The 25,720-nt window shown below is 40.2% G+C and overlaps 1 protein-coding gene across 1 annotated transcript in view; it reads right to left on the reverse strand.

Annotated features, from left to right (window-relative positions):
* The window catches only part of pkd1a (polycystic kidney disease 1a), a 65,107-nt gene that overhangs the window by 38,725 nt on the left and 662 nt on the right, over positions 1 to 25,720 (reverse strand). Inside the window, exons 2-9 of the mRNA XM_084563125.1 lie at positions 9,636 to 9,707; positions 9,443 to 9,511; positions 8,443 to 8,514; positions 6,437 to 6,600; positions 5,911 to 6,161; positions 5,129 to 5,389; positions 4,804 to 4,972; positions 3,031 to 3,208 (exon numbers count right to left, since the gene is read on the reverse strand). Of these exons, the coding sequence (XP_084419251.1) occupies positions 3,031 to 3,208; positions 4,804 to 4,972; positions 5,129 to 5,389; positions 5,911 to 6,161; positions 6,437 to 6,600; positions 8,443 to 8,514; positions 9,443 to 9,511; positions 9,636 to 9,707 (1,236 nt within the window). The remainder of the gene's footprint in view (positions 1 to 3,030; positions 3,209 to 4,803; positions 4,973 to 5,128; positions 5,390 to 5,910; positions 6,162 to 6,436; positions 6,601 to 8,442; positions 8,515 to 9,442; positions 9,512 to 9,635; positions 9,708 to 25,720) is intronic.

Here is a 25,720-nt window from a genome sequence, read left to right on the forward strand (position 1 = left end):
CCGTTTTATGTAGATTTCTACACCTGCAGCATTTACCATTAGGCTACTAACAAATAATACATAATTTCTGGGGTGAGCCTATTTGCTATGGTAACCTAGCAACCTGTGTGTTTTTTTGTGAACGCGTGCTGTGCGTGAGGAAGAGTGCGAGAGATGAGGGTGCAGAGAATTTAGTAACGTCAATGATTCTGATAAGCTCAGGCCGGTCGCGTTCGCCTCGCGGCCGCTCAATTTGTGATCCGCTGCGTAAATCCTTCGGCTGGCCCGGTCGTCCCGATTGCCACTCCGCCCCTGAAGCTAAACATCACAGGGCTCTCAAGTCTCACGCATTGGGCGTGAGACACACGCATTTCAACCCGTTCACACGCTCACACGCCACACTTTGTATTTCTCACGCAGAGAAATTACCACGATAACGCTATTTTTTTTAAACCAGTGGAATAGGTCTGAATCAAGCGCGTTCCCGTAGAGTTCAGAGGCGCCGTTCACGCACCAGCCAATCAAATAAAAATAATATAGCTACTGAACAGCCAATCAAAAAATAGCACTTCTGTATCCGGGCAAGATTTAGATTTTCCCGGTTCAGACGCTCGCTGAGAAAAGGACCGTCACATCGCTGGAGTCACATCTCACTCATTACAAAACCTCCGGGTCACGTAAACCCGACCAATTAAATATTAAAATCAGTCCAGTGTCCGTTTTTCCGTTTCGTATTTTTGATCTGAGCCTAAAATTTAATTTTTTTTTTTTCGTTTTGTGTTAGATTAAAAAACAAATAGCAAATAATCAGTCACTTTTTAATTTTTTGATTTTTGATTGCCATTTAAAAATGGAAAGAACGACTGATACACAGATTATAAATCATCTTATCATTTGATTTTTGTTGCTGGGGAATATTGTGTCCAGGCAGCTGATAATCAGTAATGTTAGCAGTTGACCAGTGTGTGAACTAGCCTAGCTGGCCAGTTGAATCCCGGCTAGTTTCAGCAGCTATTCTGTCACTTGTTTTATAGTCTTAGTTCAGGACACATTATTCACAGAGCTTTTCTCCTAGGCCACCGCTTAGTTTTTTTCTTTAACGTTATTCACAAAGCAGTTGGGACCAACTTCTAGGAAGGACATTACCAACTTAAGATGAGATTTGAAAAAAAAAAAGCTCTGCTTTGCTTGAAGGCTCATGCAGGAGCTATCTTACATTCACCTCGCTCCGTGATAGGCTGATGAGTGCTGCATATTTGACTCAGTTGCAGAAATATCTTTCCAAGGGGGCTAAATTATGTAATACCACATTATTGATAAGCTCAGACATTATCAGACACACACACACACACCTGCACTAAGAAATGCTGAATTAAATAAATAATTTTATTTGTGCGAATTTATGTGTCATTTATCAGATCTAAGCCCCTTCCCCACCCCAACCAAACTCCTGCCGTCGCCGCCAAAATCTCACTCTGAACTCAGTTCAAAACTTGAGAGCCCTGACATCATATCTAGTCAAACCGCATCATGACATCGCTACATACAGTATGCGATTAAAATCAGCGAACATTAATGTATAGGTTTAGGTTACGTTACCTTGTTTCAGCGACGCTTGGTGAAACAGCATGTGGATGTTTTCTGTTCAGATGCTGGATCATTGAGCTTGTCCTGCTGTGATACGCCAGGTCTACTTTGCAGTATACACTGCACTTTGTTCTCTTCCTTTTTTAGAATGTAATGATCCCAAACTTTAGACATTTTTTGCCGTTTATGGGCATCTTTACTCTCCGCCATCGCGCCAACTAAATTCAAAATGTATCACGCGCTAGTGGTGTGCTTGCATAGGTGCTTCCAAAACAACGGTCCGTGTGGAACAATCAGATCCCTGCGCGTATAGTGCGTCATAGGAATTTAACGAGGCTTCGAGGCAGAGTTTTTGCCTCGACCAATTTTTGTAATCGAGTTAATCGAGTAACTCGACGAATCGTTTCAGCCCTACCCACGTCCATTCTCTGATGAGTCACAACTGTTTTGGAGGCACAAGGGAGACCTATACAATATTAGGAAGGTGGTCATAATGTTATGCCTGATTGGTGTATAGTCTAAGCAAGGGCCTGGAGGAACATGAGAGAGGGAATATGTTGAAAATCTGCAGCTTTTTTCTTTTCTCATTCACTTTAGTCTACGAGGTCTGGGCATTTACCCTCATATTAACACGCACACCATGAACTGTGCCCCCCTCCTCCTAGGGTTTTAAAGTTACAATGCAGCTGTGCTTTTACAGATGTGTTTTCCCTCTCCCACCATAACTACAAATACTGGAGGCCATCAGACCAGTTTCAGGCATAAAACCTTTGCAAAACCAAATCCACTGTTTCATTCACAGTTTACCCATTTATGGTACCTTGTAAAAATTTGGTTGCAAGTACAGTACAAGGAATTTTCTGAGACAGCGAAGGTAGAGAAATGAATTCATGTGTTAAGTATAAGAGGAAGAATTCAAGAAAATAAAAAAAATAAAAACTATCAAAAGAATTAAACAGAAAAGCGCCCCGAAAACAGCCTCACACTCGAACAACACGTGCAAACACATCAAGAGTCACGACAAGTCACACAGTTCACACAGACAGGGAGGGGATGTGGAAGAAAAACACACTCTGCTCACACCACTCGCCAAGTTCTTTTGTGATTGTCAATGATGGAGAGTTCAACATCTGTTTTGAGTATTTGTTGACAGTTTCAATGTTTCTTGGCTGTCACTGCTGCAAACAGACTGCAACATGGTTTGTTGCTGTTTGTCATGCAAACAGTGAAGACGCATCGTGTTACCAAGCTGGCAGGTGCTGTTTGGTTTTGCAGGGCCTGGTGATATACTGTTGATATGGTATGAATATAGTCATCTATTTATATATATGAGTACTTATTTCATCTGTACGCAGTATTATATGCATACATATTTATTGGTGTGCACACTAGGAGGTTCTTTTTCTATTAATGATTCCATATTTCTACAAGAACTGAGGCCCCATGCAGACAGAAAACACTCACTGTGTGACTTTGTGTGCCAGCAGCATACGCAGAGTGTCACCCCTGACTATTGCCAGATCCCCGCTGTGTTCCACACACTTCTGCCGAGCCTCGGTCCAGTTCAACTCCCCTGGAAAGATCTGGAAACAGCTTGAGGACTCATTGTGGTACACCCCATCTCTTGGACAGTGAGGGGAGGCTGTCAGGGCACAGAAACATCCACGTGACTTTGCCGAAACACTTTACGTCACACTTGCAAACATTATGGAAATAACGTTAGGAATGCACAGATTTATTAATGTACTGACAACCAGCTGAATATTTATTGTGGAGCTTGCATTATATTCAGAAAAAATCCTGATCCTGATCCAAACATACATCTTCAACATGGGTAGGAAAACATCCAACATAAGTGAGGGCTTTTTTTTAAATAAAACCTTAAATTATGGTTTAGATGATACAAACAGATAAGAAAGCAGTCACAAAAGATGTTAATATACAGTTAGAAAGTAAAAGATGGCCTAAAAAGAAAAGACCCTGTATGACAAAGTAAAGCCGGATAAGAGTGAATGTCACAAAGACATTTATTGGCTTTCATTTCCTCACTTTGTCCTCCAGTCAATCACAAAAGCACACTTTACTGTCCTGCAGTATTTCAAAGAAACTGGTGTACTGATCACGTGTCGAAGAAGTGAGACAGATTGTGTGGTCCAGATACAGAATGCATGAGAGATTGTGTGTATGTGTGAGAAAGGAAGACAAGACACAATTAACTTGACAGGTGGATTACTTGGCTTTGAAAGCCTCAAGAAGCTCAAAATGTTCTGAGCAGAGAGGTGGCTGCAACGTTTTAATTTAAAGCAGCTACAACAAATATTTTACATTAACAGCTCATCACATGACTACTTCTTACAGTGATGAACCCATAGAAATGTATTACCCAGCTCTGCCCTTCCGCTCAGCTCTGTGTAGTGGTTTAGCCTGTTTCAGGTTTATTTAGGTCATCCAGCCTACAGTATGACTTTAATGTCTTGGTGCACGCTCACTGATACCTGTCCTAAAAGCTATTATGACCAAAACTCTTAAAACCAAAAGTACACAACCTACTCAACACTAAAAGGAAAACAAAGTCAGCAACTAGCTTGTGGATGAAATGGACCATTTATCAGCTAATTACCGTTTGTTTGTTGTTGGTGGGGACCAAACAAGAGATAAAAGCAAGATAAGTATCATACACATGAAAGGCCATATAAACTTAAAGGTCTGGTGTGTGGGATATAGTTACATCTAGTGATAAGCTAAAGGACTGCAACCAACTGAACTCCACTCCCCTCAACACTTGTCTTCTAAGCTTGTAGGACCTACAGTGGCTGCTAAAAGCACGAAAATTTAAGGGTAGAGCACTTGTTTGGTTTGCTCATACTAGGCTACTGTAGAAACATGATGCCACAAAGTGGTGGACTCTGGGGAAGAGGACTCACTTTTTTAGAGGTAAAGCTCTCATTCTATGGCAACAAAAAAACAACAATTCATATACACTGAACAGCGTATATAATTGGTCGTTAGAAAACACTTTGAGAATTAACAAGGAAAACATCTCGCAATTTACCATCAATGGTATTTGAGAATTGCAAGCACTGAGTAATATATGCTCTTTCAGTTTTCCACCAGGAACACCAACATAGGTTAATATAGAGTTCAGAGCCAAACAGCATTTACGTACTAAACTAGCATTGACCCTCGACCAGCTGAGTGTCAGCGGCTGCTCGGACTTTGTGTGTTGGAGTATTTTACCTTTGGCAACCTGGACACCATCCTTTTCAATCTTCCAGTCAACATCCAGGCCGAGGGCGCCCCAGCTGACAAGGGTGATCTCAAGACTCTTATTGGCCACAGAAAGAGGTGGACAATGCAGCTCCAGTTTGGGAGGAAGTGTCACAGTTACCTCCCCATGTGCAGGGACCTAAACACAAGCAAATAAGAAGCAAACTATTCACACAATGTTTTTAAATGCGTATTCTTAAGTCCCAATGCCACCCTTTTAAGGATAAGGATGTAAAGCTAGTAGATGAATAGATGAAAAATGATTTTCTATTCGTTTGAGGTAAGAGTCTCTCACCTCCTTGTGTCCAGCCCAGGCCATCAAACTAACTGTATACCGTCCTGGAAGTCCGTATTTGTGAGATGATGCGGTGATCTCTCTTCCTGTACCGTTGACCCGAGGTGAAAGGTCACCAAAGTCCCACGACAGCATCACAGGCGTAACAGAGGAGGCGGCAGAGAAAGTGACGCGGTCGTGAACACTTTGCAGCGGGAGAGGTTTAAGTGAGACAGAGAACTCCACCGCAAACACATCGTGAGCCAGAGTCCACCCACATTCCTGTGAATTGAAGGAAACCATGCGAGGAAGAGGAGGTTTTGGTGTCAACGCACAAGTATTTAAAAGCAAAATAAAAGCCATTTTTTCCTGTTAATTGTTATAATATTTGTGGTTTCACTATGGTTTTCAATAAAAACTGAATGAAACACATGAACCGCTCCAGTTTAAAATAAACACTTCTCAAAATTTAGTTTGGAGTTTTCAAGAACTTCTCTCCACTCTCTTTATGCAGCTCTCTCAGAACTGAATCTGAGGATACGGGGAAGTCATTCAAGTCACTGAAGGAAGTCGTTGGTGGGTAATAGGAAGGTTTGGAGGAAACCCTGTATGTTGTGAGATCAAGAGGAGAGAGAGCAGGAAGGAAGGAAGCTACAACAAAGCTTTCCCATAGAAGCCGAACTTCATGATAACTGACTTGCTGACAGTGATAAAAAAATATATATATTAAGCACACAACAAAGCATTTGCATCTGATGATGTTACTAATAAATTATTATATTTGAACATTGTGTGACGCATACCTTCATAACATGAGGGTTTGTACAGGCAGCTGAACACTGAGATTCGCTGATGAAGTTGGGCTCAGAGTTTGTGCTGCACAGACACTCGTGTCTTGCCCCCAAGCCCCCATAGCGGTGTGATGCACCAAAGCACACGCTGTTACACTGTTCGCGTGTGAAGTTTCCAGGTGTAGAAGAGGAGAAGATAACAAGCTCGCTCCGACCCCCATTTCCACTGCTGCTGTCCTCGAGACAAGCCGCATAGTTCAGACCTGAAACAGAGGCATGGACGCCATGCGATCTTGGTTCAAACCAAAAGAAGCGGTTGGATGATGAATGCTTTATATCTTAAATGTCTGGCCTTGCTATCAAAAAGACTACATAATGCGGTACAACCAGTCCTTTGATCTTACTCACAAGAAGAAACAGAATTAGTTACTTTTGCTAAGCACTGACTAAGTCTTGCAAAATCCCTAAAACGTCTTGTGGTGTGCACGTGTGGTCAAAAAGGCAGAATGACATTTTTTTAGTAAATTTTCTTTCATACCACATGTGAGCAGGCTGACATTAAGTAGGGGTTGGTGGCGGAGATCAGGAGGGTGGTTGCAGAGCATGGCATGCGGGCGTCGAACTCGTACGCCTTTTTCCTGGAGCCAGCTGACCAACCGGAACAGCTTACAGTCACACTCAAAGGGGTTACTGCTCAGATCACTGGGGGGCAGAAGGACAGAGACAAAATCACTAATAATAAAACAAAAAGGAGCTGCGCAGATGATGTGGTTAAAACTGCACCATACATGCAGATACACATTTGGCTAAAAGAATATGTACTCAAAGTTTTGATATTTGTTAACAGCACTGAGTAAATCATTTGGACAAAGGGTTAATTCAATTAAATGTTTGACAACACCACACTAAAAATGAATCAATATAATAACTTTAGCAGTTTAGTTTTTACATAAAAAATACTCCAGTGTTTTGGGGAAAAGGTTTGTTAACTGACTTAATGCTAATGAATCAGTTAGCTAACAGTTAGCATAGCAGCTAGCTTGTGCCAAAAGTTGAACAAAACGCCATCCTATAAAATAAAACAAGAATAAAAATATATATATAAAAAAAGTAAACTGTTCAGTCTTGTCACCTTGTTTAGAGTTAGAAATATGGAGGATGAATGGTTACATCATTTTAGCCCCTTCACTAGCAGCATTGGTACAACTACAGTAAATGGTCTAAATTTCAACACCCTGCTGAAGTTAAAAATTAAATGAAAATAATGTATGCCTTTCAAGCTTTTGCATTAACCATTTATTGTTACATCATTTCAGTCACATTGCCAAAAAGGTAACGTTGGTACAACAATGACAGTGCTTTCTGAGTAGAGTTTGAAAAGCATTAAGAATCCTGCAACTTCAAGTCATTAACAGACTTCTGAAGGAGGCATCTGTGCACAGCCACCAGCTTCTAATTAAACCGTTTTACTTCAAGTTCTCCAATTTATTCTCCAATGCTTTATGAAAACCTCTAATTAGAATATTGCGTAATATAATTAAACTGGCATTTAGTGTTTGTTGCTGCACGGCTTTTGTCTAGAGCCGATTTCTCCTATGAAAACATGTTTTTATATAATCACAGCTGCGTTTTGCTATATTTATTCAATCAGCATTAACCACAGGTTGAATTATAGTTCAACAAAAAAAAAATAATATTAATTTATTAATTAATCTAAGTAGAATTACATTACGGTATGTTTTAAAAAAGCGTTTTTTTACACACTGTTTACAAATGTTAATGGAGGAAAAGAAAAGAATGCATCAATTAAACCTTAATGCTTTTAATGGAAAGTTACAAATGAAATCTTTAGAGTTGTTAAGGCAGTTTTGATAGCCCAGTACCAGAACTCTGAAACAGGCACAACTCATGGAAAAACCACCATTGTTATTATCATCATCAGATCTGTGCTTTCATGCTATTACATATGAAAAATGACTGCTAAAGAAAAGGTGTGTTCCCTGAATATATGCAGACGGAACAAAGAGCAAAGAAAAGGCGAAAAGGTGGCAAAAAAAAGCCTAGAGAAAGGGAAATTACATCAAACTAAGAAGCAACAATGACAGGACTGACCCATGGAAAAGACAAAATATAGGGGATACAATGAGAGATAGAGGGTGAATAGACGGAGCAACAAATGGAAGCGGGAGAGGAGGTGATTGTGTTAGATGTGCCTCTTTCACTTTCAGAATACTCTATTACTGATTAGTCCGTTAAGTTTTGCTCTATTCTAAACTCTGCACAAGAAGAAAATGTCTGAAGACGTGTTCAGGTATAATCACTACCTCCCACGCCAGATTTATTCATCTTCTGTGTGGGCGGGATAACAAGAATTGTTCTGATTATTTAAGCACATGTGATCATATGTGTGTCTTAGTGAAGATATTTCTGTAGGGTGAACTGTAGTGTTAAACTGGATTAGATTCGTCATATCATATTCTTATATTTATTGGAGAAAAAGATTCAAAGTAGCACAGAGAATAACTATAAATACCAAGTACTTACATTTGAGTTAAATTACACAGGTTGTCACATATCCTTTCTTCTATGGTGGTGATTTGGTTGTTGCTCAAATCACTGATGGAAAACAAAGAGACAAATCACTGTTAACATGTTTTCCTTCACTTGACCATTACCGTAATCGTCATCGTGGCGAGATGTGGAGGTTTGTCAGTGACGAAAAAACTCTTGAGCCAAATATTGAGTCATCTGATGAATGACTATCTGAAACCGTTTCTCTTACACTATTATCCCATTCTGCACTGATGCAAATGACTTTCAGATTTGTGTTTAACAAAGAAATTGTGTCCTTGCTGTACAAAAATGACTCATATGGCTCAGAACTCTTTAACAACATAAAAAGAAAAGATAAGATAAAAACATAGCATCAGTTGCAAATTACTGAAGTACTGAAAATTAAGACTGATGCATCTCCCCGTGTCTTTCCCGTCTCCATCCTTCTGCATCGTTTCCAAACTTCTCGCTTTCTTTGTGCTTTCCGCTTCTTCTCACTGTTCTCCTTCTCTCCCCCTCCCTCCTCTGTGCAGAAGGCTGCATAATGGGCCCGTTGTGTGGTGGTTTTGGAAGGAACTGATGGAAACCATCAGAGTCCTCTCTCATCACACACACAAACATGCTCTTAAACGCCCATTCAGTGGGGTGGAAGAAGTAAGGTAATGGATGGAGGAAGGGGGAAATCAACAGATGGAGAGAGGGAGGTAGTGGGAGCCTGGAGCTGTAAGCTGTAATTGAACTTAATCGTGCTGTGATTAGTCTGTGTATGTGTGTGTGTGTGTGTGTGTGTCTGCGTGTACATGTGTGCAGTGTACAGTATGTGGGTATTTTTTATGGTCTTTGGGCTAGCTAGCTTGCTCCTGGGATTTCTGCCTACTTCAATCCAGACCAAACCAAGCCTTCTCTCTTCTGCTCTTTTCATCTTCCTCTCTCTATTCTCCTCTCCACCTTGGGTTTTCCAGGTCCACATCTCCCAAGACTTTGTACTCACAGGACTGACAGTGGCCCACAGCAGAAAACTCCTCTGGGAAGAACATTGATCCTGTTCCCTTGAAGATACCTGAACAATAGACATGCAGTGTCTTAGACAAATCATGGCATTGACTGACAGGAGACACGGATAGATAGATTGACTGATGTTAAATGTCATGCACACACAGTCGCATAATGCTCTTTTTACTTACAGCTCTTTTAGGCCAGTGAGACGATCTAGCAGGCTGGTATCAAGTGAGGAGATGTGGTTCTTGGACAGATCTCTGCGGGAACAAACCAACATATCCACATTTAAAATGACTGCACGCACACACCCACATGCACACACACACACACAGACACGTCGCTCAAGGGCTGGAAAATTAAATGTAATAATAGCAAAGGAGAGAGAAAATGAAATATTTAGACCATCCAAGATGTCATAGATCTAATGTCATAGATCATAGTTAGATAGAAACTATGAAAACATTTCAGTTTAAAGCTTGTGACCTTATTCAGACCAGCTGTCAGTGAGCTTTTTCCTTTTTCCAAACTCATAAAGTAGCCTGATTCCTTTTTCTTTTGACTTTTAACTTATATTTGATGGCCATATCTGTAATAAAAAAGAAACCCCCTCATGTTTTGAAAGGTTGCCAAGTGCAGCACATTCACTGCAGATGTCCCACTGTACTAGTGTGAGTAAAAGAACAGGTTCAAAAACATCAGCGTTTTTTCGCAGTTTAAAGGCAGTTACTTATGAAATAATTTGCAATTTTTTGGGGAAAGGAAAAAAATGTAGTTTTAAATGTTTTTTCAAAGCTGCCTAGGGGATAAGGATAGCTCCAAAAAACTTGAAGCAGAGTGAATCCAGAGAGGCCATGGTTGTTCATTTAAGCCTCACAGTTGGGAGCTGTTTCTGTTTTTTTGTTCACTTTTATTTTTTATTTCTGAATTAACCGCCTATAGTGTAAATCATCTAAATTAAAGAGGCAATGCAGTGATTCTGTTTTGCATTTTGCACTGCATAACAGTGGTCGGCATACAAGAAGAAAAGGATGATCTAAACTGAAACTGAAGACGCAGAGGCCCAGGTTTTGTCAAAAAAAAACTGTATCACCCGTGCTGTCTTGTAAATATAGCTATCCTTTTCAGTACACTATCCTGCTGTGAGTAAAATGACTAAAATGTTTTTAATGAGTGTCCTTTCAATCTACTGCGTAAGATATGAAAATGACACTTGAATCAGTCTTGAAGTGAGAGAGGTTTACTTTAACCAGAAATGCCAGTCAGCTTTAGACCCCTCAGGGAGAAGGAGGACATGTGAGATACCTACTAATGGGATAGGATGCTTCATTTTGAAGTTTGAATTACTGTGATTCATTTTTAAATTAAACGATGTGAAATCAGACACTCTGTGGTATTGGAAAGAGCTCATCTTATTAGGAAATACGACCACACACGTCACCTGCTCACACTCAAATATTCATGTATTGCGCTGCATGTGCAAAGAAGACAGCTAGTTTTACCCAGTTTTGTCCTAGCATTTAATTATGCTCTCAAACAAAGCCGGCACAACCACCCATTTTCACACATTGCTCCATCAGTGACGCAGAAAACGGAAGCAAAGGCGAAGGATGACATGGACCGAACCATGAAACTGTTCAATACTGTTAACTTTGGCACCAAAGGATTACACAAATCAAGATCTGTTCAGTGTTACTTTCAGTTAATTTCACAGTACTGTATAAAATTGTAGTTAATTTAGAATAAGGATATGTGAGGTTCCTACTAACACACTGGAATGAACCAACATTTTTGTTTTGACATAATAATAACGGCCTTTTCGTTTTCTTAATTTCTTTTTACTCCCAAATCTAAAGTTCTGTAATCACCACTGATCACTTATTTAAAAATAATACAAATGTACATTGGAGCTAATGGATTGGGATCAGTGTCCAATACCGAATTTGCAGTTACATAAACAATCAAATAAATGTAACCAGCAAATGTGACAGCTGAAAAGTAAAAGTAAAATGGTGTCAGGTCAATAAATAAACCTGATATATACTGTAGCTCAGTATGCCTTGTTTTTTTTTAAAAAAAAAAGCAACAACAAGAATGATCTATTGTTCCTGCTCTATTGGTCAAGTCCTTGCTCGGGGCACTTCAGCCATGGATAGAGAGTGGATTAAAACCACTGACCATTATTAATCATGTGTACACAGTAATGAGACAAATGCATTTCATCATCTGTAAACTGAAGTTGGAATCAGCAAGAAACCAGGAGACAAATTACTAAGGAAGCAGTAGCAGTTTCCATTCTGGCAATCGAGTGACGGCCCACCAAACAGAAGAACGGCTCTCTTTATTTTTCATTAATGCAATTGTTCACTGCGACAATGTCTAGTTAGGTCGCTGATGATTTACCCATTGATCGGGTCAATTTAGACATCATAGCAATAGCTACTCTTCCTAAGAGATTTGGCACGAACGCCACCGTGAGGAAGTGAGAAAATTGGATTATACCGTGCCTAGTGAGTTAAGTGGTTCAGTCTCCTCTGCCTGCCTTAGATGCAACTGAACATAACAAGAAAAAGGGGCAGAGAAAAAAATGAAAAACTAAATAAAATAAAATAAGGAGCCCGGAGACAAGAAGTCAGAGTGAGAGGCAACAGGATACTGCTGCAATCAATTTAAACTACATAAAAAAGCGTATGAGTATGCATATCCTGATCTATATTTCTATCCTATGCTGATGAATGTTGCAGGAGACACTCATTTCAAAACTAAAACTAAAAACAAGACAATCTGCTGCGGGGAAAATTAGAGTGACTCTACTCCCCTCTTCTCCTCTCTCACACTCTTTTTCTTTTTGTGTGTGTGTGTGTGAACAGACCAGGACGCCCGTTCCCAAAAGGAAACATCTGTACATTCCAGACAAGCTGTGTAAGAAAGATGGAGACAGAGAGGGAGAGCGTTTTCCTCTGCTAAACCCATCAGAGGATGAAACAGGACAGACTCCACCCAAAAAACACTGATCACTGACACATTAGACTGACACCTCACCTTATCTAACATCAATGCCAGGTGTGTGTGTGTATGTGCTACACATGAAAAAGTGTCCTGATAGGTAACACTGCATAGACAACAGAAGATTAAACTGAGTGTGTGTGTGTTTAACATGACCATATAACGTGACCTTCACCATGTCTATTAGCAACAGACTCCCGTTCTCGCAGCTACCTCTGGACACACATGGTTTCACTTACACACACTTGAGGTATAGGCCTACGCGCGCACACACAAACAGCGCACACACACACACACAGCACACATATGGTTCTGTTTTACGTACGGTGTGGCCAATGATCTAACAACTCCTTATAAGGCCTGTCTGGTGCCACTTATTCTGGGCTGGAGGACGAGAACACACACACATACACACACACACACAGTCCTCATTGACTACACTGTGCTCAGGCAGGGGAAACGGCACAGCAGGAGCGGGCATGGCATCTGGAGACATTTTCAATACAGGAAAGAATAAATCTAAAGAGAAAAATGGCGGAAATGAAAAGACAAAGAAGAAGATGGATATCTGGTTGATTTTTATCTTCAAGCCGTTTGACAACATAAAAGGCACTGAGATTGGGGATGAGATCTGTGACGTGGGTCTGACAGAAGGACACTGCTGCATCGCGGTGGCAAGTCCCCATGAGTGGCGGCTGACGCTCCACTAACCCACTAAACACAGACTCCTCTGTGGTCACATTCATCTCCCCTCAGCGTTCCCTTCCCGATTCATCTGCTGCTCCATCCCTCCCCCACTTCTCCTACTTTTTCTCCTCGTTCTCCCTTCTCTGGCAGAGCTGCTTTGTTTATATTTGAAGCCTGCGCAGACCTACACAAGTCTGGTGGGAAGGGGAGGCAGACGAAAGTAAAGGAGGATGGAGTTAAGAGAAGGCAGGTGTGAGGAGGGATCAGGGGAGAAGTGAGTGAGTGTGTTCAGAAACAATCACCACACTTTCCCATGGGTGCCATGGGTACTCCCCACTGACGCGGCTTTGTTTGAGAGCTGCCAGCCAGGGGTGAATTGGGGGAATAGTCTGGTACTTTCCCCTACTGCAAGAAGAGAAGTGGCATGAAATTAGGGGAATGGGGCGGAGAAGGCTGTGGAGAAGCGGGTGTCGAATGAAGAGGTTTGGTCTGAAAAGTCAAACATTTTGCTTCACCGTCTGGCTCTCTTCTCCTCTACTCTTTAGAACATTCTGTCCGTTTTTCCAGCTGCTGTTGCTGCCTGGGTTGTCTGGTGTCCAGCTGGCAAGTGTCGGGCAGCTGTATGCAGTGGTTTAACAAACTCAAAGACACACAGTTTGAAATACTGCCAATGCATGTAGGAACAACAAAACACATTGCTCACTCTTTTTCTGGTAAATGAAATGGTGTCACACGTCTGACGCCATCAACTGCGGGCTTATAAAAAAAGCTACTTCTTGCGTGTGACAGTGAAAAGGAAAAAAAATAAAATTACTGTTTCATTGAAGAATCATTAAAATACACTTCGCTGATATTAAACTGCAGAAACATGTGACCTGACTCCAAAAATCTTCTGCTTACCTCGACATATTTACAACATAAGTCACCCGAATGCTAAAAATACACAGTTAAGTCAGACTGAAGTAAAAGCTTCTGCCAGATGTATATGCTGCAACATTTGGCAGCAAGTGTTGCAACAAGCATGATGAAGGGTGCAATGAAAAGAACCTGGGCAGCGAAATGAATGATTCAACATCAAAAGCTGAAAATACATATGTGAATAAATTGGTTAACAACATAAAAGAATAATGAGCTTGTGTCTGTGACCTCCACTCAAACAAAAAAAAAATGTTGTATGAGCTGCACTTGTTCCCGCTGCGTTTTCAGAATGACATTTGAATGTTTTTTTTGGGTGCTTGTACCATCTATACATCTAGCCTCAGTTCTTTGGAAATCTAATAATGAAAATGTAAATAAAGGCTGCAATTTACATTTGAACTTTGTCAGAGTACGTGCGTGTCTGAAATTCTGTGCCAGAGAGGCAGAGTTTACTGCTTAAGTTACAATTTTCTCTTGATCTGTTGTTGAGGGATGTGGATCAACGTGTTCCAGTGCTCCCAGCAACTAGAATTTACGGTAATGCCTTCAAGAATGAGAAACATATTTTCTGACATTTCAGTTATTTTAATGCATTTGTGTTGCAGAGAGTATTCTTTTGGATTTGTTTTTGTTTTTTATTGGATGACAGTAAGAATGGCATGCAGCAGAACACGGAAGCTGGAATCGAGCCTGCGCTTGGCTGCAGCCTCAGTGAATGCGGCACCCGCTCAACCAGGTGAGAAATGGTGGTGCCCTCATACGCACCTAGGGTTTTCACAACATGTTTAAGTTCATCCCCAATTACGTCATCTCTTCCTGGCTGGCATGACAAAAATTAGACTTGATCTAAAAAAGCCAAAACCAGATTGACCAAAGTCTTGGATTATTTTCTTTTTTTAGCATAGACCTTTCGTAAAAAATGAAATGGCCGACCACAGCAGCATAACCACTGCACATGAGCATCTCGAGACAAAACACTCTGGGGTTCTCGGACCTCAGAACGATGCAGCAGAAGGGTAAATATTTGGACGTTTGCAGCTGATTGCCGGTTGGTCTTTAGTGCTTTGTCATTGTGTCATTTTTTTTTTATAGTGCTTCAAACAAGAACTCAATGAAGACCCTGGAACAGATGCTCCCAAATGGCTAGGACCTCAACATTGTTTTCCAGTGCGTTTACAAGTTGTAAGCAGTTTGTTTTCGTGCATAAACAGACCTATGAAACTAAACAATGTTGCTCTCCATTAGGAAACCTTTAGCAGATAAATTACAATATGCACTAGACGTTACAGCTGGGTATCGCTACTGATTTCCTGAATCAATTCGATTCCTATTCACGGGGTCCTGATTAAATATCAATTCATTTAGAGGTGTTTCAGTTTTGAAACAGTTTTTCTTAAAACTAAAACCAATGTGGTCATTGGTTCTAGAGATTTGTGGAATTTCCACAATATTTTGCCTCCACTGTCACACCTTGCACATGGTTTTGCATCTCCCCACGGGGATGAATAAAGTCCTATCTTATCTTATCTTATCTTATCTAATTAGTGCACCTCTTCTCTGTTGTCATACATTTTCAGTCCCAACAGTGCTCTCAGGGTTACTGTCATATTTTTTTTACAAAGCATTTTTTTTTTCTAAATCAGATAATCAACTTTTTAAACCCAGCCCTACTAGCCACATTAGTTAAATCCTACTCATCTCTATCTACGTTAATTAACATCTTTCCTAATTAGGTCTACCCTGCGCAAATCTTATCGTTTGTGATGAATAGCATCGTTACACAAGTTTCAAATAGTTTCTTTATATATTTATAGATTTCATGTTAAAATATGTTATTATGAAATAATGTCTGACTGAAACAAATTTAATCCCTAGATTAATTGGTTGTAAGAAAATGACATTATTATGGCTCTATTAGCAAATGTTCAACTAGAGCTCTGTTGTACTGGTGAGCTAACGTAAGGCTGTGGTGAGTGGAAGGGACCCGAAGACAGTGCTCAGCTTTCTCTCATTGTTTCTTGCAGTAGCGCTGGCCTACGTTTCTATGCTTGGACTGCATTTTGTACTTACTGTATGTGTAGAACTGGCACTAAGAGTGTATTTGAATATTTCTAGCCTCTGAAATGCACCGAGTTCCTCAGCGTTTGGCCCCAGGCGATCAAACTGCAGGGAGTAGTAGAAAGCAGCACTGTAAATCTAATTTCTGTCACATTTTCAAAAACTGTGCGCTCCACATAAACCGATGCAATGCATGAAACAGAAACAACAGCAACAACAGGGAGCACAATCACGAAGTCTGTCACCAAGCAGCTACACAAGCCTTCAACGCCATCAACGCCCTGACAGGAGAGGCTGGCTGCCAGCACTATCTGAGGTGAATAACCACCTCGGCTCAGTCATCCACATCATCGACACAGCAATGGAGTGCATCTCCTTGAATAAGCCTGGGGTTCACTGGTATGAAATAAGCTGCCCCTGTTGACACAGATCAACAGATCTACTATGAAGTGGGAGAATGCATTTTTACGACTGCAGTTTCATTTCCAATAAACTGTGACAGAAAAACCCTGCATGGTCAGTATCTGTCTAGTAATGGCAAATAATGCACATTCCTTCACTTGGAAAGGGGAAATGAAATGCTGCTGTTTTGCATTTCATTAGAATTTTGGCACCGCAGTCAGTCCAAGTTTAGAGACTAACAATCCAATTTTCAATCTTCAGCCTCAAAGACCCTTATTAACATTTAGTCCATGCACTATGGGGTGTTATTCTTTAAGACCTTCCTCATCCAGTGTGACCAGACTACACAAACAGGGTGTGTTTATGCGACTCCACTCATAGACACACACACACACACACACGGCAACGTCAACTCACGCAGTATGACCACATTATAAACACATAAACAGTCACGTTGGCTGTTTATATCTTAACGTGAGAACAACATCCAATTATCACTCTCTCAGGGTATTCATGTAGGGATAGCAACAGCAGCGAGTCTTTTGATGAACTGGGGCAAAAGTGGAATGTTTCCGCTCTGATCAACACCTGCAGTTTATTTTTTTCTCATATGGGATCAAATTATGATCAATACATGTTTGAGTTGGTAATTGATAAGATTTTCACACAGGGCTCCAAGTGTGTAGTTGTGAATCAACTTTCCAAACCACTAAAATAAATCTGCGTGAGAAAATATTTGTATTAGTCAAAATGTATATTTGTGCATGTGTAGAAATGTAACTAGTTGTGTGAACATGTATAGAGACAAGGCATTTCTACATGTGCAGTTCAGCACGCAAGTTCCCACACTGTGTGTGATGCTGACATAAAAGAACTTTACTGCCTGTAAAGACTATAGACTGTATAAAGATGGATGATGGAACAGCTCTTCCAAAATAAAGCCAAAGCAAGTAGAGCTCCCCCTGGTGTCTGGCTGCAGTATAAGTCATAAGCTCCACCTCCTCCACTTGGGCCAAGCTAAAGCACTAAAATTAGTGATGCACAGAATATTTGGCCACAAAATTTTTCGGTGGCCAAATAGAAAGACTTTTATCACCGAAACAACACGGCCGAAACAGGATGTTGTGATGACGCAAGCAACAACCGCAGCCAGCACGGGCATGTCTGCCGTGTGGACGTATTTCAATATATAAAATATTATATAAATATTATATAAATACCCACTGATAGTGATTTGCATTTAATATATCACCTGAACTCCAAACATCCAAGCAAGGAAGTTTCCCAGTGATGGTTCCAAGGCAAAAGGAGTGCCCAATATATCGATGACCGGTAGAAGGCAGTGCGGGTAGATCGCGTGCCATTGGAAAAAAAATAAAAATGTTTTAAATGTTAGTCTGATCTGCTGCACCTCCAAAACAAAGAGAAACGTTCATCTTTTTGTTTCGCTTTTTCACTTTTTATTGCGACGTGCCCGTTCAGCGGCACAAATCCACAGCCATGCTTCCATTAAGACTATGCTCTGTCTAACCGCACTGTGTATCGATGCTGATTTCCAGCTGCAAAAGCTTCTGCTCCATTATTATTTAACACGAGTGGAGTCAAGTTAAACATTTTATTTTTATTTTTTTTTATTTTATATTGTGTATTGTTGGAATGTGCTAAATAAATATTTTCATACATTTGTAATTGATTTATTCTTTGAAACATTAATATTAATTTATGCAATTGCAATGCATTGATTTTAGCGAGGTTAGTACACAGTCATAGCCATAAATGCAATGGTACTAATAATCGGCATAATAATTTCTTTCGGTGTTTCGGCTTTTGGCCATGGTCTCCCCATTTTCGTTTTTTCGGTTTCGGCCAAGTATTTTCATTTCGGTGCATTCCTAACTAAAATACATTTCAGATGTTTTTTTCAAGGATGCTTTCAATCATTCTAGGTAGTTAATATAATACTGATCTGTATTCAAGTGTACATTTTTCATTTTAGTTGTTATTTGATGCTATAGTAACTGGATGTGACATCATGATCACCACAAGTTACCAATACCAACCACTCCATGAAGTGGTCCCGTAGGACGTGAGAGTAGAAAATAAAAAATAAAAAATAATAATGAATAAGTACTGTGTGTAATCCAATATTTCTTTGTACCTGGTGGAGGGAGAGCAGAGCGCAGCATTAATTAAACAAAAACGTGAGTGAGTCTGATGGAAGTGTGGTTGGGTCATCAATATCGTGGCTCCGCGTGGCTTCACTCTTATCCCCATATCCCCATGAAAGTAGCTTCAGTTTGGCCAATGCAAGGAAGTGGGGATGCATTGTGCATGTTTATATACAGTCTATGGCAAAGAGAGGCACAAACTTTGTACCGTTAGCTTCACTGTCATATAAAGTGTGGGAACTTTGACCTCTGTATTTAAGGTACTGTTTTCTGCTCCTGTAATTTTTCATGCAGATTTCAACTACAAACAATAAATGATTTGTAAACATCAATTTAGATATCACTGGTCTTCTCTTGCTTAAATGTTATTTTCTATTCTTATTTGTTTTCACATTAAATTGCAATGTAGAGATTAGACTTTACATAGATGTTTAAGGGCAAGCAGAAGTCTCTGTTAATGAAAGGATGCTTATGTGCAATTTCCTTGTTTGTGTTTTCAAAATCCATTGGTCAGCCTTGACTGGCACTATTCTAAATGTATCTCTAATGCAGGCTGAATATAATAAACCCTGAGTGACATGCACAGAAAGACAGCAGCTATTGGAGATGTGTGTTTTTTTTCTGATGAGTCCAACGACCACCTACATGGATGAGATGGTGGAAAAGTTTGTGCATAGAAAGCCAGGCTAAGAACTCCAACCAGACTGCACTAAGGCTGAGCAAACAAGGAGACATGAAGATAGAAGTCTGGGATTGTCTGGGATTATCTTGTTTTATAACGGTGCAGACGATCTTTTATCGATTTATCAATTGTGTATGCAAAAAGGAATCTGGCATACTGAAAGGGCAGTAAACCTTTCAGCGGGCTAATGATCCAAAGCACACCACCTGCTTACTGAAAGAATATTTTATCAAGGTGAAAATTAAAGATTGAGTATTGACTTAAATCCCACAGAGCAGTTGTCTATAAATGCTCTCCGCATAATTCAGTGCAGGAACAATGTGACTGATGTGACTGCACATCTCATGTGCTGTAGTTGTTTTGGGGAGATTAAAACCTAAGCTTAAAATAAACTGTTAGCGAGCAACGGGTAGTATAATTAGAGGACGATTGCGAAAACAGTCTAATCTATAAACTTGATATCCCAGAGTTAGTGTGATGAGACATCTATGTTCCACAGTGACGTACGAGAACTTCAAACTATTTTTAGGGGCAACAATTAAAGCATCTGCAGGTACAGAAAGGAGCCGTCATGTCTCTAGCTATGTTCAAACCAGACAAAATAATGCTGTATATGTTTCCTTTTCTGTCCTTTCTGTCTGTGAACACATCTGGCAGGAAGAAACGCAGCTGGTTATGTGAACGATGCCCACATGAGCATAAGTACGGCTCTGAGTGTGACAGAGGAGAGTACTCTGGGTGAAAGTTGTGAAAAAAGGGAGTTGAGAGCGTGACAAACCTAGAAGCTCTGTGTTTGAGAGATTATAGAAACCTTCGAACACAAAGGATAACGTTGGACTAGTGGGCGTTGCGTCATCTCCACTCACAGACAACTCACAGGCCACCTTTTTTTTTTTTTTTTTGGCAGAAACTAGTTCCTTTTCAAGCCTGCCGTGTAACCACCACCACTACCTCACAGAGTTAATAATGAACCGAGGCATTTATTTTACCAAGACGGTGGGAGCTGTCCTAATTCCCCTCACCCTGTTTCTTGCCTCATTCTCTTATTTATGACCTCCAGGAATGTCTGCGCTTCTGTGGGTGATGTCATTAGTTACTTTCTCCATGGTAACACAACAAATTCTCCCCTGCACATGTTCGGTATGTTCCGTCTTTCCCTTCCCACTTCATTAAAGTCAATGAGTGCGTGTGTTGGAGGCAGTTGTGTGGAATGATAACCACCTTTGAAGGAGGCGAAGAGGGAAGACAGGGAATGAAGCGCACTGCGAGAGAATTTTAGACTGAGCCTTGTCGGTTTGTCAGCTGCCAAGCTTCATCACCCAGCGAAAAACCAAAGCAGCTCCCAAAAAAATAAAACTGTTTCAAAAGGACATCGCCACGCCTGCAGTGTGTCTATGTGTACAGTATATGATTCTCCTGAAGGGGACTGATAGGACTATGGTATGAGAGACTACAAGCTCCCTTACGTATTAAGCTCCAGGTGCACTGCCTGTCTTAAATCAACAATGTTAAGATTTTAACTAAAACTTAATGATGAATCACCTCCCACAGTTGCGCAAGTTTAATACCAGCCTGTTCAACATCACCCCATGACTTGTCTTCTTTTCTCTCTCTACTAGCCCAAAAAAGTGTTTCAGAAGTGTAAGTGTCTTCATCTCTGACATCATCTCTTGGTTCTTTGCTGGTTGAACAAGGTCTCCGGCTTCTTTCGACAGTCCAAAGACATGCACGTTAGATTAATTGGGGATTCTAAATTGGCCGTAGATGTGAATGGTTGTTTGTTTTTCTGTGTTAGCCCTGCGGCAGACGTCCGCCTCTCGCCTAATGACAGCTGAGAGGCTCCAGCCCCCCTGTGACCCACAAGAGGACAAGCGGTAATAGAAAGATGAATGAAAAATGAATGGTTCTCTAAGCAGAGTGATCTCTCACACTGACTGGCTCCTCCACCAATTGAACATGTTCATTTGGTGACAAGGCCCCAACAGGGGAGCCAACCAGCTTTTACACAGCCAACCATGAGGGACACACCACAGGAAAGGCCACAGGGCTTGACATTGTCAAAGAGCCAAACACTGGTTTGGTGTTTCACAGATTTAATATGGATAGTTTTGTGTATATACTGTATATGGTACGGTCAAATGAGCCAGCAAACAGAGCTCCACTATCATCCATATGTAAGGATATTTGTTTTATACACTGTTGACCAAGACAACAGAGCTTTTGGAAAGAAATCAAAGTTTGTAACATTAACCGATTCACAGAAGCAACATGTTCAATTAAAACCTGAGTTTAAAAAACCTGAGATTTATTCCACAAGCGTTTCCCAGAAGTGAGTTCATAGCTGCAAAACTCTCCGTATGAAGTGTTAAGAGATTTTTTTTTATGTGTGTGGGTTGGAGCAGATGGACTGGTGTGTAGCAGGAATGCTTTTCTCCAACTGTACTCTGCACTATGTTAAAATACTTCACTGCCACTAGGTTTTTATTTTTTTCGTTCTTTTTTTTTTTTTTTTTAAACAAGGGTGTGTCAAGAGCGTTTAGATTTGAGGCCAGATAGGGACACAGACAGCAAGGAAGGTAGCTGTTATCTAATACAAGATAACGCAGTCCTGTTACTTTTACATTACACAGGGAGGAAGAATGGAAGGAGGGAGTAGTTGATGGAAAAATAACAGCAACATTTCATATAAAACGATTTTTGTGTCAGAAAACATAGAAAACAAGCACAAACCTGATCTAGGCCCTCGGATCTGTTCACAGTATAAGAAATGTTCCAGCTCTACATAAATATTAGGGATGCATCGAATATTCGGCCACCGAACATTTTCGACCAAAAATGGCCCAAAAGTGCATTTTTGGTTTTCGGCTGAAAGACTTTTATCGCTGAAACAACACAGTCGAAACAGGATGTCGTGATGACGCAAGCAAGAACCGCAGCCAGCACGGGCATGTCTGCCATGTGGACATATTTCAATATATAAAGTATTATATAAATATTATATAAAGACCCACTGATAGCAATTTGCAAAACGTGTTATACAGAAATTTCAAGAGGGGTACATCTGCAAAGAACTTCTCCATGTGGGGTTTAATTTATCACCTGAAATCCAAACACCCAAGCAAGAAAGTTTCCCGGTGATGATGCCAAGGCAGGGGTGCACAATACGTTGATCGCGATCGACCGGTAGATCGCGATCGACCGGTAGATCGCGATCGACTGGTAGATCGCGAAGGCAGTGCGGGTAGATCGCGTGCCATTGGGAAAAAAAATGTTTTAGATGTTAGTCTAATCATTTATCTGCTCTACCTCCAAAACAAACAGCAAAACAAACGTTCATCTTTTTGTTTTGTTTTTTCACTTTTCATTACGACGTGCCCGTTCAGCAGCACACATCCACAGATGTGCACAACTTCAATTAAGACTACAGTCTTTTTTAAAGGGCAGCACTATTTTTCTAAAGGTGCAGTGCACCAGTTTTTCTTAATAAAAATAAAAACAAATATGCTCTGTGTAACCGAACTGTGGATCGATGCTGATTTCCAGCTGCAAAAGCTTCTGCTCCATTATTATTTAATGTACACATGAGTGGGGTCAAGTTAAACATTTTATTTTGAATTTTATTTTATTTTATATTGCGCATTGTTGGAATGTGCTAAATAAATATTTTCATAATTTTGTAACTAATTTATTCTTTGAAACATTAATATTAATTTATGAAATTGCAATGCCTTGATTTTAGTGAGGTTAGTACACAGTCATAGCCATAAATGCAATGGTACTAATAATCGGCATAATAATTTCTTTCGGTGTTTCGGTTTCGGCCCGGGTTCTTAATTTTCGGTTTTCGGTTTCGGCCGAGAATTTTCATTTCGGTGCATCCCTAATAAATATAATATAAAGACTGTGTAGAATATGGTAACCTCTCTAAATGCTGATGCTTTGATCCCACAGCTTTCATGTGCTGGGAAAATCATTCAAATTGATTCAGTTTTTTTTTCATATAGTGTCAAAAACAATAAAAACCCATCTGAAAGGTTTCATTTCAAAGCCCAAAACTCCCACAGCAACCATTTCACAACAGTGGCTAGGAATAAATCCCTTTCAACAGGAAGAAACCTTGAGCAGAACCCAGCTCAACATAATGATGCCATTATACTTATGGGTGAAGTGTGCTACATTCAAGGCCATCCATGAACAGTATAGATGACCAGCAATCAAATCCTCACTATAGAACATCTTACCTCTATCCTGCTTAAATCTCTACAATATATATATACAAGAAATGTGGAAATGTATCGTAAGCAGAGAGTGGGGTAAAAATAAAGAAATAAATAATTAATTTTAAAACTGTGAAGTGGTGAACTTTCTTTTAAGCCAGCCCAAGTCAGAGTGTCACACAGTCCAGTAAATAGTTCGATAAATGCACATTGGAAAATGTACCGAGTAGCAGAAGACAGAAACAGTGCTTCCAATGGTGCAGTCTATGTAACCATGTGACAATATAACAGTCACTGCAGCAAAATACAAAGAATCACAGCACAAGCACCGCCGGTGGCGGCCTGTAACTGTCCATGAATCATTTACAGCATTTCTCATAGCAGATGTTTAAAGAACCGTCCTCCTCTTCTGTAAGCAGTTAGCCTACAACTAATCACGTTCAGATCGTCGTTTGTTTGCTCCCCCAAGGTGTTAAATTCACACACAACAGTGCCATTAAAAATCAGCCCTAAACTAGAGAGAATGGAAAGGTCATATTTAAACGGTTAACACCTTAAGAATAGGGGCTTTGATTAACTGTAATCTTTTAACTATGTAAAGGTCTTGACGTGGACCAAATGTTTATATATATCCCAATATAAGAAATGCTGTGAAATGTACTATTTATAATGATGCTTTAACGAACTTGTTCTTTTTCTCCTCTATAGCAAGTTAGAGAAAAGTGAAAAGATGACAATAAAAAACATTACACCCCGAGTCCTGCATTCTCATCTCTCTGCCTCAGAGAGTCTGAAGGCCATTATCCACAGTCAGTCCCTGACAGTAAATGACCTTTTATTATTCTTTAAATAATGAGCGGATGGGCCCTGTACCGCCTGCAGCAATATAAAACGAATACTGTTACATTCTTCTCTGGATCTTTCCTGAATGTCTCTTCCTGCCATGAAATCAGAGTTAATTTATAGAAAAATGCTGCTCCTGTCTATTGAATGAGAGCCGGAGACGAGAGGCCACACTAGTAAGGACAGCAACATCACAGTCAGTCATCTCCGTGTATGGTTTTGGCTGGTAAAGTGGGACCAAGGACCAAGACTGATGCAGTTAATACCTTATGCAATAGAGTCTGACATGACGTGTTAAAGCTAATTAATACACACCCTCCTGCAAAATCTGCCTCTAATTAAAGAGGAACTTCACAAATCCTCTTCCTTCTCCTTTCCTAAATGGTATCACTAAATGTCAATATGAACCATAATACTGCGCCAATCGCCTGATGAAAAACACAGGTTTATTTGCAGCTAAAACCACAACTAGACAATATTTAAAACCTTATTTAGCAAATTTCCTCAAGTAAGCGTTTACCAAAATAATGCCTGATATATACGGTAAGTGCTTCAGTTAAATAAAGAACATAGTTACGGGGGAAATAAATAATGGATAGCATATGGCTTCCGTCGGCACAGAACAGAATGTTCTCGCTGCAGCTGCACCAGAGGCTGAAGACTGCTCTGCACCACAAACACCAGGTTCACGTTTCTGGTCACCAACTCATTTCAAGTGAAACGCTGAGACGAACGTATGCACAAGCTTAAACACACGCAGTCACTAGCAAATGTGGCCTTTGACAGAAGCTTCTGTCACAAAAAGAAAAAAAACGCTGGTGCAAGATGATTCCAATCTTCACATCTTTCAGAGCGCCCATACGTTCTCGTTGTCCAATCTGTTTATTACTTTGTCAGTTAATTAAACAATCATAAGGTCAGAAAACTGTAAAAACAACAGGTCAGTTTTTCTTGGTGTCACATTCAGTTTGCAAAATGCCAAGAGGATTAATACAAATTTTATTTTTCTATTAATAAATAAATAAATAAAAATCTGCAAATACTTCCGCATTGAAAGCTGGAAAACATTTAGTATCTGTGCATCAAAGGTGAGTGAAATGATTCTAGGCCTGACTTATTGGAGACAGGTCCTCTGGCCTGATTGATTAATTGGCTGTTTCAGATCCACGTTGGACAACAACAGAGACAAACTCAGAGATCAAATTAAACTGGATTAAACACTGATTAACACGTTTTTTCAAACATATATAAATATAATAATATAAAGAGAGAAAAGAAAAATCTCTTCCAGG

Source organism: Chelon labrosus, assembly GCF_963514085.1.
Source record: "Chelon labrosus genome assembly, chromosome: 2".
In the NCBI taxonomy this organism is placed as follows: Eukaryota; Metazoa; Chordata; class Actinopteri; order Mugiliformes; family Mugilidae; genus Chelon; species Chelon labrosus.